Source organism: Rhea americana, unplaced genomic scaffold (assembly GCF_003343005.1).
Source record: "Rhea americana isolate MKP2758 unplaced genomic scaffold, rheAme1 scaffold_45, whole genome shotgun sequence".
NCBI classification, from domain to species: domain Eukaryota; kingdom Metazoa; phylum Chordata; class Aves; order Rheiformes; family Rheidae; genus Rhea; species Rhea americana.
In genome coordinates, this window is record NW_028186590.1 from 5,577,394 (window position 1) to 5,594,042 (window position 16,649).

The 16,649-nt window shown below is 38.3% G+C and overlaps 1 protein-coding gene across 1 annotated transcript in view; it reads right to left on the reverse strand.

The window, feature by feature from the left end:
- Nucleotides 1-1,311: 1,311 nt before the first annotated feature.
- ELOVL4 (ELOVL fatty acid elongase 4) overlaps nt 1,312-16,649 on the reverse strand; it is a 33,144-nt gene continuing 17,806 nt past the window's right edge. Inside the window, exons 3-6 of the mRNA XM_085316078.1 lie at nt 14,296-14,376; nt 5,700-5,871; nt 3,320-3,447; nt 1,312-2,290 (exon numbers count right to left, since the gene is read on the reverse strand). Of these exons, the coding sequence (XP_085172204.1) occupies nt 2,015-2,290; nt 3,320-3,447; nt 5,700-5,871; nt 14,296-14,376 (657 nt within the window). The 3' untranslated portion in view covers nt 1,312-2,014. The remainder of the gene's footprint in view (nt 2,291-3,319; nt 3,448-5,699; nt 5,872-14,295; nt 14,377-16,649) is intronic.

A 16,649-nucleotide genomic window follows, 5' to 3' on the forward strand; every position in this document is an offset into this window, starting at 1 on the left:
AGAATCACAAGACAAAGCAAACAGGAAAATTAATGGTTACATGCATCACCATTCAGCAGAGACACTCTCTCACAATCCTATACTCTGCCATAAAATGCACAGTAGGTTTACTGCTGATGACCTACCTTTGAGGCTAATCAAGCATTAGTAATTATTTTTGAGTACAGATTATATCCAAAGATCTTCCTCCTAATATCTATATTTTGGGTTTAGACAGTTTTCAGTACCATGGCAGAGACAAATAGGACAAAGATCTTGAATTGTTTGCATGTTATTTAAAACAGGTTAATGGATAATTGTGATGCAAAAATTAGTAATTGTGCCAGACACTTTACACCTAGAGCTCCATTTCTTTTTCTTGTAATAAATGTCACTTGCCTGATGCAAGTTTTACACTAACAACAAACATCTTTTTGACCAAAGCTGTTAAGAATGCACTTAGACAGCTAAAGATCAGCCCTTGCAGTGATGAAAAAAGAACCTGAGAGTTCAAGATATTGTTTCTAATTCCACCCGTCTCATACTCATGGCATGCTGGGCAACTCAATTCTCTCTCACAGTAATCACATTATATGGAAAGGAAATAACATTTATATTTTCTTCACAAAAAGTAGCAAGTCCATTAACGTATCAAGTGAGATGAAAAGCAGTCTAAAAGAGGCTTCTACTTACTGTAGCAGTATTGCCGAAAACAGTGATTGGCAGAATCACTTTGTCAATTAGGTTAAAAAACAAAAACAGAACACAAAAATCCCCCAAGAACATTTCAGGAATAGAGTTTCAGAAGCCCACCTCTGGCATTCGCATTAAAGTGGTAGCCTGACTACTAGAAATATTTTTGCCTGTAATTGTTTAATGCACAGAGTATTGATGGGCATATCAAGCAGTTAGCAATATTTTCAGCATTTTATACCTGCTGTACTTAGTACTTTATAGTTGAATTCTCTCTCYCCTCCCCCAAAAGGTGTCTGTCATGTAGTTAGCATGACTACCCCATATATGCAGCATTTCTAAATGGAATTAGAAATTATTGTCCTCTCTGTCATAGTATTATCTCACCGTTTTCACTATCAACCAGCACCACAGTTTTAACGCAGGTAATGAACAACATGCAACAGATCTACATCAATTGCTTGCTTCAGACAATGTATTGTTCCACATTCATATTTTCTTAAAACGCTTTCTTCACTTAGCATATTAAAAATAGTAGTCCAAAAATTTAAGTTTGTATTGAAAAAACAATATTGATGATTTGATCAAAAAATATTTGAACAAAAATTACAGGAAAAAATCCCCTGTACTGACAAAGGAAATCAAATTTTCTTCTGAATTAGTGTTAACGGACATTTATGTTAGAGGACTCCATATTTCAGAAATCAGTTATTTAATGCTCAGTATTATTTTCAGCAGATGAAGAGGTAGGTATATTTCCACACAACAAGAAAAAAAACTCTAACAGACATTAAATTAAATCAAGTAATGTCTGAAAAGTCAAACACTGCTCTGACAGCACATAAACATAATTATGTCTGAAGATACTTCCCAAGGAGGACAAGAAAAGTTGTGCATTCTGATTAGACAATACATTATCATTTGAAATTTAATGATTTTTTTGGAAAAAACCCACATGTATTCAAACACTAATTCCTTCCCTTCCCTCCCCTCAAGAAACGTGAGTGTCCACAAAACTGGTTGCATCAATGGTAGTATGATCTTTCAGACTGCTAAACATGGAATTTACTGCAATTCTTCCTTACATTCATCAACATCAGCAGTCTACAAATTTACACAGAGACCATATACATGATAATTACATAATTACAATAGAAATCCAACTTTAAGTGTTGTTAAAACAATCTTCATAAATAATGAAAATATCTGTGTTCTAGCTCTTCAGTGACCTAAGGTTAATTGGTACAGATAGATAGCGGTTTGTTTTTTGTTTTTTTTTTTTCCTTTTATAAACTGAACTGGAGGTTCCTCACTGCCAGCAATGGTTAAGGCCTGGATCAAGTTACTCTCCTTTTGCTTTTCCCTTTTTCTGCTTTTTTCCATTTTCCACCACTGGATTATTTTCTGGTTTGTTTACTCCATTTGCAACAGCACCATTTGCTATTTTGCCATTCTTTACAGGTTCCTTGGGCAGCTTGTATGTCCGATAGTAGAAGTTACCAAACAGGAAAATGAAGGTGATCGCATAGAAAATTACACCCCAGTGCATCCATTTAGGGAAAGGACAATCAATATAAATAGACAAGGCTGTGTGGCCAATAGTCACATGGAACTGCGCCTGCAAGACAAAAAAATACAGAATCAAGAAAGTGATCATATATTCTATACATCTGACTACATCAATGTATACCAATGCACTAGGGCATGAAAATTGTTAAAATTTGGGGGAGGGTGGAGGTGTGTGCACTATTATTGGCTGCTAGATCACGCATGCACGCATATGATTGATCACGGAGATCAACTTTACTAYAGCCCTGGTACCAGTTTTCAAAGACAGAAAAATGAGAAGACATTAAGAGATCTGGATCTTATCTGCCTTTTGAATAGGTCTTTGCAATTCACGTTTGAAACAACCAGCATATCAGTATTAGAAGACCTGTACAACTCTTATCTGTGCTGCACCTTTTCTGAGAAATAAAATAAATGCTTCCTTCTCCAGGCTCTTTTACTAATCATAAAGTAGATTTCGAGTATCAGGAAGAAAAAAAAAAAAAAAAAANAAAATCAACGAAAGCAAAACAATAGAAATGGACATATACCTATTCATTGTAACTAGATTTTCCTTCATCAGGTTGTTGCTGTATAATAAACCAGACCTCAAGCTTGTCCTTTAAACTAAGATAGAAATTTAAGGGGTTTAGAATAGGATAACCACATGTAGTATTACTCCTTATGCTAACTGACTGCTTGCACGTGCGAGAATGTGGGGGGAACTCACTGTCAGCCTGATGCTGAGTTGTGGGGTGGTCTTTACCACTTTTCCAGTATAATCATTGTTTATATTGTGCCTCTAAATAACAGCAATTTCTTTGTGAAAGTAAACATCTTAAGACTTTAAAATACTTGTAAGTAGTAACAAGTTTTTTTAGAGCAACTTTTTCCACATACTCATACCACAATGGTTATATACTTAGGCAATTATTTTGATTACTCAATTGCACCAAGGAACATAATCATTTCTGACTTGAGCTGTAAATAAATATCAGATAGCTAAGTATTTCTGGAAAGAGTCCATTTCAGAGTTCAGCAGATACAAACCTACTCAGAGGCAGTAACTTCCAAGATAACGGAGAAAAGCTTTACTTACCAATTGTAATATCGTCAAGTATCGTTTCCACCATAGATACTTCTGAAATTTAGGGCCACAGGCAGCTAATCCATAATACATGTACATAATGACATGAATAAATGCGTTCATCTGAGCTCCAAAAAAAGCTGTCCAGAAAAGAAGATTTTAATGTAATTTTGAAAAAAAGAAAAAAGAAAAAATCCTATATAATTATATAATAGTACAATCATGAAGCACAGGGAATACTGCACTTCCCTCTCTGAAATATTCCACTGTATCAGACCTAACTGCTGACATGTATTGACACAAATATCTGTTCATGCAAGTAGCATGTCGTGTCTTTCATGAAACCACTTATGTAAAAAGTTATTCTTATAAATTTTTGTTGAATAGACATTTATCATAAGCATTTCATATTAGTTATTGTAGTATAAGTGCAATTGGTTTGTTAAGGGATTATTAAAAGTAATGTTTCACAATGCAAGGTATAGAGAAGTATCTATCAGGTTCTATAGTTTATTAAGCTATGTATAAGTAAAGTTCATACAATTCACTTCCCAGTGAAGTGGAAGTCTGATTAAAGACACGTAAAAATAATACAAAGCAAAACCTCATTTGCAGCTGTAAGATGTTTAAGAACACTGCAAAGCAGGTTTGTCTTAAAAGCTCATCTTTATTTTTCTTATTTATAACCCAAACTCCAGCATTCTTAAACAAATAAAGGAATAGTGTAACATTTTCCAGAACAATTCATGCTGGAAACAAAGATGATCATTCTCATTTGCATTAAAACCTCTTAGCTGTCAAGATACACAGCCATTTAACAGAAGTAAATTATCTTTTTAAGGTTTTCTTACACTTCCAAAAAGTTTTGAAAGGGCTGTAAGCTAAAACACTGGGGCAGTACAAACAGTAGCTGCTAATATCAGACAATTCAGATTTCCATGTGGTAAACTATATCTAAATCCTGTCAGTTAATTTATAATTAATCTTTCTATGTAAGCAATGTGCTATCAACTACAGAACTGARGATAGATCTGTCTGCATTTACGCTGCAGCTCTCCATAAATGCAGAAAAGCAACTGTTGCTTTTCCTTTTGCAGGGGATAGAAACTAAGAGGCAGTACAGGAACACCGTAAAACTGAAATAAGTTTGGAAATAGTTCCAACTGTTGTATTGAATACTGCAGATATTTATAGCATTCAAAGAATTATAAAAGGCAGTAAGAGTGAGGGTATTTTCAAGTGTCCAAGGAATATTCAGGTAAGACTAGCAAGCAGCTACAGTAACCAGTGAAGATCATGACACATCTGGTTGAGTACTCACATCCTGCAGACCATTTTGGAGAAATTCAGCCATAGTTACAGATATTAGTTTTACATATTTCTCCTTCTGAACCAAAACAACCACTCAGTACAAGACATGTAGAGTAAATGAGAGCATAAAGCCCACATACTGTAAGTACAGGGGTGGTTTGACAAAAGAAACTTTAGTTTGGAGTTTACTGTAGGCAACTTACAGTGTCTTAAGCTTACAAAGCACATTACAAACAGAACAAAATATTTTCTCTGAACATTTAGCTCTGTAGAGCTTATAATTTGAGAGAGAAAAGGCAAAAAACAAAAGGTACAATGCAGGAAAGGGAGGATGTGGCAAAAACAATGGAAAAAGATTCTTTGATGTGGGTTTTAGAAGCAAGAAAAAAAGTTAAAGGTGATCACGAATAACAGACTTGTCATTATGAATAGCTTTCAAAAGTTAACTGACTGACTTAATGGCTCACCTTCATGGGAAGGTTTCAGAATTTTATACATGCATCTTTATAAAAAAGAAAGCAAACCCCAAATAATACCAAATATTGTCTCCATTAACTTCATTACATTTGCACACAGATTGTGGCCCATAATTAGATTTTGCAGTTCTCTGTATCTGCAAAAGTTAGGCAAGACACATTCATCTTTATTTTGTACACAGAATCAGTAAGGTTGGAAGGGACCTCTGGAGATTATCTAGCCCAACCTCCCAAAGATTTCCTGGTGCTCGTTCCACTGGGGCTTGAACGCAGGACCTTCAGCGTGTAAAGCAGATGTGATACAGAACAAGATAATTCTGAAGACAGAACTTTAAGCTTGCATTTGATGCCCAGAAGGCAGAGGGGGAAAAAAACAAAAAGTTTTGCAATTCATTAGACTACGGCCCTGTTACATTTTCTTCCCCCACATTTCCCACAGAGGAGATTTGTGCATATTAAAGCTACCACACAGTTTCAGTGCTATTTAAACCTCTTGTACATCATACAGTGTTAATTCTATGAAAGTTATTTTCTATTCATCCCAAATAAGAATTTTCCATCATGTCCACCCAGAAGGGTGCTTGTGCTGGGGAGGGGAAACTCACCTTGCCCACCTGCAACCCACTTAATACCAATCCACCACAGGGTGAACATGGTGAAATGGTGATAGACATGAAGAAAACTGATTTGGTTAAATTTCTTCCTCAGGATGAAAAATACTGTATCCAAGTATTCAATTCCTTTAGAGACATAATACCACCATAAAGCAGCAGCTATCTGTAATAAGAAAAAAAAGAGAGAAAGAAAGAAAAAAAAAGAAAAGCTTTAATGATTCCAAGTGGAATGGAATAATATTAACTCCATCTATCTGCTGCAAGAGAAGAACATCTCTTCCTTCCCCAAATCCTGGTTAATGGCATCAGATGTTGAAGGGGAATCATTAAGCACCTGGCAGTATTAGAATAATATCATCAGTACTCCAGTTATCTATTCTGGACAGGGTTGTAGTATTCTGAATCCACTGCTCAATAACACTACTGTAAAAAAGAACATAATTAAAATCCTTGCTGTCTCTAAACAATTTACCATTTAAACATAAGGAGTCTGCATTCTCCTTTATCCTAAGCTTGGTGAGAGAAGATTACTGCAGGCATTTTTGTACTAATGAGGCAACACTGATGTTGTCAGAACAATGAGGCAGAAACATTATAATACAGCAAAACTGCAAAGACTGCAACTTTGCATAAAATTCTTTAAATATTGCAAGCGCATGGGTGGGAAGGTACCAACTCATTCTACCAGCTAGGTGCAATACAGATTTCACACCCCATACAGTAATACTCCCCTCAACTTCTTCTGGTCAACTCAGTAAACCTTTCTGAAAACTAGCATTCCCCTGGAGGCTATCTTCCATTCTGGGAACAGAAGAAATGAGATTATGGGAGCCTCATACAGCAGAAGGTACAGAGCTATAACCCAACAATCCAACAATGTAGTGCCACACAACAAGCATTTTTTTTCCTCTTGCCTCTTTCATCCAACAATTACAGTGGAATTTGCCCAAGGTGCAACATGAAGCATGAATTCCCACTGAAACCAGCATATTGCTATACCAAGCAAAGCTCAGAACCTCCATGCAGTAATTTGCTAATGTTGTGATATGGGGGTATAGTGGTGGGGCACTCCCTTCTGTATCCCAAAGCATAGCAATGAGTCTAGTTCCTGGCATTATAAGTCATCCAGCTAGTTATGCAAGGGTGGGACCAGAACATATCCCAGATGGTGACTCAGATGCAAAATGAAAAAATGCTGAAAAAGGCACCACCAACGAGGACAGCAGGCCATGTCACAACACACCTGCTTGAGCAAGTGAAAAGTTGATCTGGTCTTTCAGGACTCAACTGATGGCAAGTCATACTTAACATTGTATAAAATAACTCCTCCACCCCCCTCAGTCCCCAGAGAAGACAGAAAAGAAAAATAAGAAAGCAGCAGCTTCTCTTCCCAAATATAAACCGTTGGGCGAGTAGGAGAAAGGGAAACCAGGAGAAGATGCAGTACAGAGCACTGTTACCGCCCCGCATGGTATCTTCCTCTAGCCTTACAATCTAGCTAGAGAGGAATGGTTTCTCCTCACAGCTGTAACCTGGTTGATGAACATTTTAGGAGAGGATGCGGCAGAAGCAAGAAAGCAGCACAAGAGCAGAAGAGTGTTGCAGCTCTGCATTGCAGATTCTGTAGTTTCCCAGAGGGACTGCACAACTTACCACTGACAAACTGCAGAATTTTACATAGACACTACTGAATACCCTTCTCACTCTCTGGATTTTGTCAATTTTATATAAACAGATACTAACAGCTGTTATTTCAGCTCTCCAACTTTGGAGAGAGGCTTGATTACAGAAAAGTGACTCCTACAGATCTTGGAGTTCCCAGACATGTAGGAAAGCTGCAAGAACTATCGATACATATGTTGCTCAACATCTAGTACACTTCTGCCTCTGGGATAGTCAGTCATGTGTTTAGTAACACCTACATCAAGGCTCTGTCTCACACCCATGGATGAGCATAACAGTCCAGCACCTATCACTGATACTTGCTAAATTGCAGTTTTTAAATAAGTTACAAAAGATAAACACCTGTTCATCTCAAGAGCTAACAATAAACCCTTTGGTCTCCACCCACAAAAAGGACAAGCCATCATTACAACATTAAGTCCCTTGGAGATCCTACCTTTTGAGAAGCTTGTAAAGAATCCATAGCTCAGATACAAACTGCCATAAAAGCTCTTATGAAGCTGATGTGCATTTTGTTAAAGAAACAGTGGAATAATAAGCAGTACTCACCAATTTACTACACAACAGAGCAAAATACAGCAGAAAACTTGTATTTTACATCAAAAATGTTACAGGCTTACTACGTGTTCCCAGACAAGTCATTCCCATCTTGTTCTTTGTTTTGAATTCGACCTGTCTTGTAGTGAAAGCAGTTGCAATTTGTGGATTAAAATCAGCTGAACTTCTGATTAAAATCCATCCCATCACTTAAGAACAAAAAATAGCATTCATCTCTTAGCAGTATTATACCTGTTGATCTCTGTGTTCCTGCAGATTTTTTTCCTGACACCTCTTTTGCTCTCTCCCTTTCCATCAACCAGTTTTACCTCTATACATTCTTAAAACAAGTTTCAGATACTGTTCTCTCCCTGTTCTCTCCCAGTACTCCCAATGACTTATGTAGGTATTTTGATTATTAACTTATAGATGCAGAGAAAAAAAATGAAACAAATGTTAAGTCATTTGCCCATGGCTACATATGCAATCAGTGACAGATAACAGAAATAAAGCAGAACAATACAATTAGTATGTAAGCTGTACCAGGAGCAGATGGTCACTATTAAAACTGTTCTGTAAAGCATCAAAAACTAGGATCTAATCTATAATCTTGCTTTGGACACAGCATGAAAGTAAGATTTAATTTAACAGAAAATATGCATTAAAATACACATTTCTGAAGTGAATACTGCTAGTCACGACCATACCTTTTCTGGGAGTTTTCATATGTATCACTAAGTCTGTTAAGACACCAGATGGCATAGAAAGATTACATTACAGTCTAAGATTAAGGGGTCAACAAGGAGTCCAATTCCATGACCTCTGCCTGCTGCAAGTTTTTTTTTTTTTTTTTTAAAAACAGAGGTCTGTTTTAACATGAAACCTGTGCCATGCACCCTCCTTCCCCTTTTTGAGTTGGAGCTGATTATCCATTACGAGGTTTGAAGGGATAGCCTTCAAAGAAGGTAACAATGACATTTAAAGCGAAAACAGGTTTTTAAAGAGAGCTCTCTTTTCCTTGATTTCGTTACAGAATTTTATTTACAGGACATGAAGTTTGTTAAGTTTCTTTTCCATGGAAGTTTAAAGAAAATTTGTAAAGATCAAAGTTACAGCCTTAATTATTGTATTTGTTTCATAAAAGAAAATTATTCATGCTCTAGACATACACACAAACAGGAAAAGTCAAAGTAGATTATGGGTGTCAAGGGGACGGGGACAAACTCTTTTCAGTTGTCCCRTGTGACAGGACAACAGGCAATGGGCAGAAATTGAAGCACAGGAAGTTCCGCCTGACCGTGAGGGGGAATTTCTTCCCTGTGAGAGTGATGGAGCACTGGCACAGGTTGCCCAGGGAGGTTGTGGAGTCTCCTTCTCTGGAGCTGTTCAAAGCTTGCCTGGATGCAACCCTGTCTAACATGCCCTAGGTGACCCTGCTTGATCAGCGGGTTGGACTAGATGATCTCCAGAGGTCCTTTCCAACCTTATCCATTCTGTGATTAAAATTACAATACAGAAGACAACCATAGCCTGGCCTTAAGATTGCAATTAACACATTTAAAAGTAGGAACTAACTAATGTACCACAGTTCCAGCACATAAAAGTCAGGAGAGAGGGAAAGTGGCTATTCACAGAGGCTAAAATTAAATCCCCGAATTTAAAAGAAAATTAGAAAATTCCTTACTCTAAATAGTGGAGCTTCCAAAGGAGCACTCCAAAATATGGAATTTAGCACACCTCATCCCTTTGCATTAATTATTCCAGTTCCTAAACTAGAGTTGAGCAAAATATTCTTCCAAGATGCAGCTCCAGCTCCTTCAAAAGCCCTTGTTGGGTATTTTTTCCCCTTCTCTATGTAGCATTCCATAACTAATTACAAAACACACTCCTTAACATCCTGCCAGTAATCAGAAAGGTGGTTACCTACTATACACAGGAGATAAGTCCAAGGAAAAGTAAGATACCTCTGCAACCCTGGCACCTAATTTTCATCCCTGCTCACTCCAGTTGCCTAAGAGAACCCCAATGAGATCAATGAGTATAGGGTAAAAATACCAAATAAGACAAGCTTTTTTGTACTGCATGCAAACTAACTACAGAGTTCACGGTCAAGCAATGCCAGAAGCTTGATAAAGTTCAAGAAAGCATATAGACAAATTTGTGGAAGAACATCTTCTTAAGAAGTGACAAAACACAAACGTATCACCTCTGACTCAAAAGGTCAATGAGCTGCAGGTTGCTSGTGTTGCTAGACTACACAGAACAAGTGCCTCTGTGCCTTACTTCACACTGTTTCCTAGAATCACTATTGGCTACTCTCTGAGGTAGTATGTGGGTTGGAGAGGAGAAGACAGACATTCTCTGTCACCTAGGATGGTCAACCTTTTGTTTCTCTTTGAAGGAAAAAGGATGGCTTCTTGACACCTCATTGGTCAAGATGGCCCACTACTTGGCAGCATCACAGTGGCACTTCCCAGAAAAAGGGGAGAAATAGAAACCATACCAAGATTTTAGACCATCACATGGGATTTTTATCACATTTCTCATTATTTATCCCCCGTTTTTTTGTTCTAGCTTTCTAACACACAAAATGAAGTCATATATGAAGCTGTTGCTTTCCAGATCGTGTTCTGTAATGCTTTTTGGGCTCAGTGCTTCTCCTATTTGAGTCAATGCTAGCTTCCTTTATCTTAATAATGCAGGACTCATTTAATCATTTTCTTACAAATATTTATTTATATGTAGTTCTATTACTGCAGAGCAGAATTCTTCTTCAGAGAAATCCTGCTGCCAATAGAGACTAGACATTTACTATGTATATCTACTTAAACGCTGTCAGAAATGTGATGCAAGACTTATCAGCTGCAAACTTGAAACTGCAAGAAGGAGCCCAGATTAAGATACATTTACAGTTGCTTTTGCAGGCTTACATTAAGAGAAGTGATAGCAAAGAGAACCTTAAGTTTTTTACAACATCTTGCAGTGTCAAAAATACAACATGCCTTAATACAGAGCATGATTTATTGTAACACAGAAACACAGAATGGCTGGGGTTGGAAGGGACCTCTGGAGATCATCTAGTCCAACCCGCTGATCAAGCAGGGTCACCTAGGGCATGTTAGACAGGGTTGCATCCAGGCAAGCCTTGAACAGCTCCAGAGAAGGAGACTCCACAACCTCTCTGGGCAACCTGTGCCAGGGCTCCGTCACTCTCACGTGAGGGAAGAAATTCCCCCTCACGGTCAGGCAGAACTTCCTGTGCTTCAATTGCCTCTTGTCCCATTGGCGGGCACCACTGAAAAGAGTCCTGCCCCATCCGCCTGACACCTTCTCTTAAGGTATTTGAGACATTAAGATGATCTCCTCTCAGTCTTCTCTTCCCCAGGCTAAACAGGCCCAGCTCTCGCAGCCGTTCCTCATAAGGCAGGTGCTGCAGCCCTCTGATCATTGTTGTAGACCTACGTCAGGCTCTCTCCAGTAGCTCCATGTCTCTCTTGGACTGGGGAGCCCAGAACTGGACACAGCACTCGAGATGAGGCCTCCCCAGGGCTGAAGAGAGGGGCAGGATCACCTCCCCCGACCTGCTGGCAACACTCTTCCTAATGCACCCCAGGAGACCAYTGGCCTTCTTGGCCACAAGGGCACATTGCTGGCTCATGGTCACCTTGTCATCCACCAGCACTCCCAGGTCCTCCTCTGTAGAGCTGCTCTCCAGAAGGTCAGCCCCAACCCTGTACTGGTGCATGGAGTTATTCCTTCCTAAGTGCACGGCCCTGCACTTGCCCTTGTTGAACTTCATGAGGTTCCTCTCTGCCCATCTCTCCAGCCTGTCCAGGTCTCTCTGAATGGCAGCACAGCCCTCAGGTGGATCAGCCACTCCTCCCAGCTTGGAATCATCARSWARCTTGSTGAGGAGGCATTCTGCCCCTTCATCCAGGTCATTGATGAAGAAGTTGAACAAAACTGAACTGAGTATTGATCCCTGGGGGACACCACTAGCTACAGGCCTCCGGCTAGACTGTGCTGCTGCTGCTGACCCTCTGAGCTCTGCCTTTCAGCCAGTTCTCAATCCACCTCACTGTCCACTCGTCTAACCCACACTTCCTGAGCTTCTCTAGGAGGATGTTATGGGAGACAGTGTCAAAAGCCTTGCTGAAGCCAAGGTGCACAACGTCCACTGCTCTCCCCTCATCTACCCAGCCAGTCATTCCATCATAGGAGGCTATCAGGTTGGTTAAGCAGGATTTCCCCTTGGTGAATCCATGCTGACTACTCCTGATCACCTTCTTGTCCTCCACATGCTCAGAGATGACATCCAGGATGAACTGTTCCATCACCTTTCCAGGGATGGAGGTGAGGCTGACTGGCCTGTAGTTTCTTGGGTCCTCCTTCTTGCCTTTTATGAAGACTGGACTGACATTGCCAGTCCCCAGGCACTTCTGCTGTTCTCCTTGACCTTTCAACGATGATGGAGAGTGGCCTAGCAATAACATCTGCCAGCTCCCTCAGTCATGGGAGTCATCCTCACACTCATGGGTGGATCCCACGAGGGTCCACGGATTTGTGGGTGTCAAGTAACACAGGCCAGAAACTTACCTCAGAATCTGGGTCAACAAGAGAACTAAGTGCACTTGTGAAAAGTACAGCTTCTACTTGTTACTTTTTAGTTTTTCTAAATTGAAAATTTATTTAGAAGAACTACCAGATAATTAACAAGATCAGAGTTTTGATTGATAACACACTAACCAGTTACTGCAACAACTTCACAGAACTCAATTTGTACTGTTTTCCCAATTCTGTCAGCTGCAGATTGCACTTTACAGCTTACAACTTTAGAAATAAAGTTTATGTAAATCCCTAAATTTGTAAAAAGCTTAGAAAGTCAGGAAATCCAAAGAGATGATACTGCTAGAGCAACCTGTCTTTTCTGGACATATCACACAATAAATATATGGTACAGTCATTTTGCCTTCATTTATATAATAATCCTTTGTTTGTCATAGTGATCAAAATAGAAGCAGGTATGACCTGCGCACTGCCTTCCAAAAACAAGTACACCTAAAATTAAAGCATGAAGTAGAAAACCTAGTACTAGGCAAATCCTTGGCAAAGCTCATATGGAGATTGAGCTAGTCGTCTGAATATAAAACGTCATTAGATCCCCAGATATGCACCTTCATATTTAACTATGATTAAAATTCATTCTGTCTGACATGCCAGTCCTCAACGTCATCCAGTTCTGAATGAGAATACTATAATTTTTCTCATATATTGAAAAACTGTGAAGCATTTGTTACACCTTGCTAGTTTTTGTTTTTGAACAAAATTARTAACAGAAGTATTCCAGTGAATGACATAGCTTCAGCACAGTATTAGAGAAAAGGTAAAAAACAGGTGACTATAGCAGAAAACAAACAAACAAACAAACAAAAAAAACCCAAACAAATAATCTATACATAGAGTCATCACTTCTGCATTATCAGCTACTATACTGATGGTGTAAGAATCAAAACTATCCTCACTACCCTGCTGTCACTTGCAGAGGCTTTTGGGTAATCTATTCACAAACAGCCACCTTGACAAGACAGACATTTCTCAAAATACATTACAAGTATTAAACATATTTAGAGCATAACACATTCTCATTACATTTTCAGGAACATGTTCTAATCTGTAGAGGACAAAACTTCCAAGAACAGCTGTAAGATTCTCAAGCGTCAGCTCTGCTGGAAGATAAGGCTTAGTACATGAGCCAACCAACACTATTACGGAAGGTACCAACCATTGCACTTTGATTTTAATTTGAATGCTTTCCAAAAACACACACATTTGAAATGTAAGCTTCTGCAATGAAATGTACTGATAGTACCTTTGCCAGAAACCAGCAAGAGCTCATAAAGACAAACATGAGTGAAGGAGACTAAAAGCTGCCTCGCCAGTATGACTGAAGTGCAATCACAGTATAAGCTGGTATATCTCACTAGTTTTGATCTAGCTAGAACATTATCCCTTTATTGTGGTTACATTGAATCATAAACTTCAGCATAGTCTAGTAATCAAAGTATACATACAAAGTTTATCATGGACTGTACAACCATCAGTGAAGCCAAGGACGGTATCTTCAGAATTAATCTTTCTTGTACCAGTTAGATGAAAGTTAATGCAAATATATGATGCATTATAATTAAACTGCTATGTCCAATGTAGTCAAACCTGAAGTAGTCTGTCAGAATATAACGGGATATAGTCAAGGCTGACAGAAGAACGATTTTCAGACAAGACTTAAAGCACAATATAATGTTATATATTACACACACCCATACATACAAAAGAGAATCATAGAATCAAGAAAAAGAGAAATACTCACCCTAACTTCATAAACATTATCTGAATAATCCACTGTCTGGCAGACATAGCTGTATCCTCGAGCTCTTGATGACAAAAACAGCTGAAAACATTAAAGTCATATGTGAGGGGAAAAGGATGTTACATAAAGCATGTTATGTTTTTTTTTAAAAAAATTATCAACAAACATCTTGCCTTACCAAACTTACCTGATCCAAAATAATTTTAAATATCCTTATGAGTCCTGAGAATACTACTGAACAAAGCCAATATTTAGTTCCAACAATGTATTGTTGCACAGTGCCTATTTTTTCCTTCTACAGTAAAAAGAAAATGCTTATTTTTCCTGCATATTTCTGCCCAGATAATTAGAAGCCTGTGTAAATTAGCAAGAATTCAGTATGACCTAAAGCTATTCAAATACGAATCTTCCTTTAGAGGGCTCTTGCTTCAGAAACAGAAACCACCTAGATGTTTTCACTAATAATGACAGAAGAGCAATTCCAACAACTAATTAGAGCAAAGAGAGAACTCTCTCCAACAGGTAAGGATTAGATAATTTAGATATACCACTTTTAAAACAATATACCAATCAAAATGCAGAAAAAAAGGTCCTAACAGCCAATGGGGAACACCCATAAAACACATTAACAGAGTTTGGATGAAGAGAAGTGGCACATTTTTGTGCCAACAGAAGTGGCTCAAAGCACAAATGCTTTTGGAGGGCTACTCCAAATAAAGCATGTCGCAATGACCTGCACTGGAGAAGATGAACTTGAAATTTTAGTGAGTTGCCATTGAAAAGAAGAACATTTGTTTAGAGTTCAGGGCTGTACAAGGTTCAGGTAATTCTTTTCATACTGACACTCATAAATGTTATGATCCAAAACTGTTTAAATTCACACAATCCCACCCTGTTGAGGATCAAAATATAACAGCGGAGGAGGCATAACCTGTGAAGAGTGAACTGTAAAGGTGAAAGAAGGGGTATACAAGAGGAACTTCAGGATAAAAACAGGCAGCCACTGACTACTCTTACCCCAAACTTCACTTCCTTCTCATTTAGGCTCAACTTGTGTTTGCTTTTGTGTCTAATCTTGCACACAGCACTAACAGAGTACAGATGCAGAGTCAAGTATTATCCAGATACAACCAATATATAAGAACTTGTAAAGCCCAGTGCTTCGTTACTGTTGTACATGCCTGTTAAGGGGAGAAATAAAAGAAGTAACTGTCCACAGAGAATATCCTAAGAATTTCAAGTCATCTGGCTACTTCTCACGAACTGCTGTAAAACCACTGCTCTCCAGTTTGATCACACAAGAGCATCAGCATGTCGACAGTATCAGAGAACAGGAGAGATTAGTTTCATCTGCATTGTTACAGAAACTAACTGATTTCTACTGAGGTCTGCTGGGTAGTTTGACCAAGGTTCATTCAGAAGAGAAAGGCAATGAATTGTTTTCAGCAGACTTCAGCTACTTCTACGAACTAAAATAAGAAACATAGGATTTTGTGGCAAAATACAGACTACTCATTTGGGACTTTGGCAAGTTCTAGGAAAAATTTGCTCCTAATTTGAATCTGAACTTGAATTCAATACACGATAATCTTGGACTAGATAAAATAGCAGTGCTTGATCAACTTAACGTTTTAATATGAGTTATCAAAGATGACGAAATATGGTTAGACATTTGGAAGAATATTCAAATACTGTTTAAATTTAGAACAAGATCTATTGATCTCATTAAAGATGTTTCACATTCAAATTCTGTTATTAACAATACTTAGGAACTTGATAGTAATTTAGAAAACTATATGTTATTTTACTCATACCAATTATATTGCTCGTGAATTACGTAAGTGGCACATCAGTACTGTAAACCTCTCGTAGACTGAAGTAAAAAGTTGTCTGGCTAAAGAGAACAACTGAAATTGTTCTCTTTATAAGCGTTATAGTGTTATAGTCCTGTTTAAAATCCATTGAGTCATAATCTACCATTTGCAATAACAGGAAATTAAAAGCTTTGCCTGTAACTCAAATAATTAGATTTCAGCCTATCAATAGCAAACACATTTGCACCTGAGGTGTTCAGAGTGCTCAAACCACACTAATTTGTATGTGACTCTAGTGGTCTGGAAATGCTGTGCAAATGCATGTGTTGTCATATAAGTAAGGTTTGAACACTATCAGTGCAAGTCTGGTGCAATTCAGTTTATCTGTGCAGGAAGTAGTACTCCTGCTCAGCTGCTGCTAGAGAACTGTTTCCTCTGTACAGAAAACATAAGGCAAAACACAGCAACACTTAAGAACACTGTTATTAGAAGTAATGCACTCAGAACTAAATATTTGAACATTGTATCCTTTTCTGCATC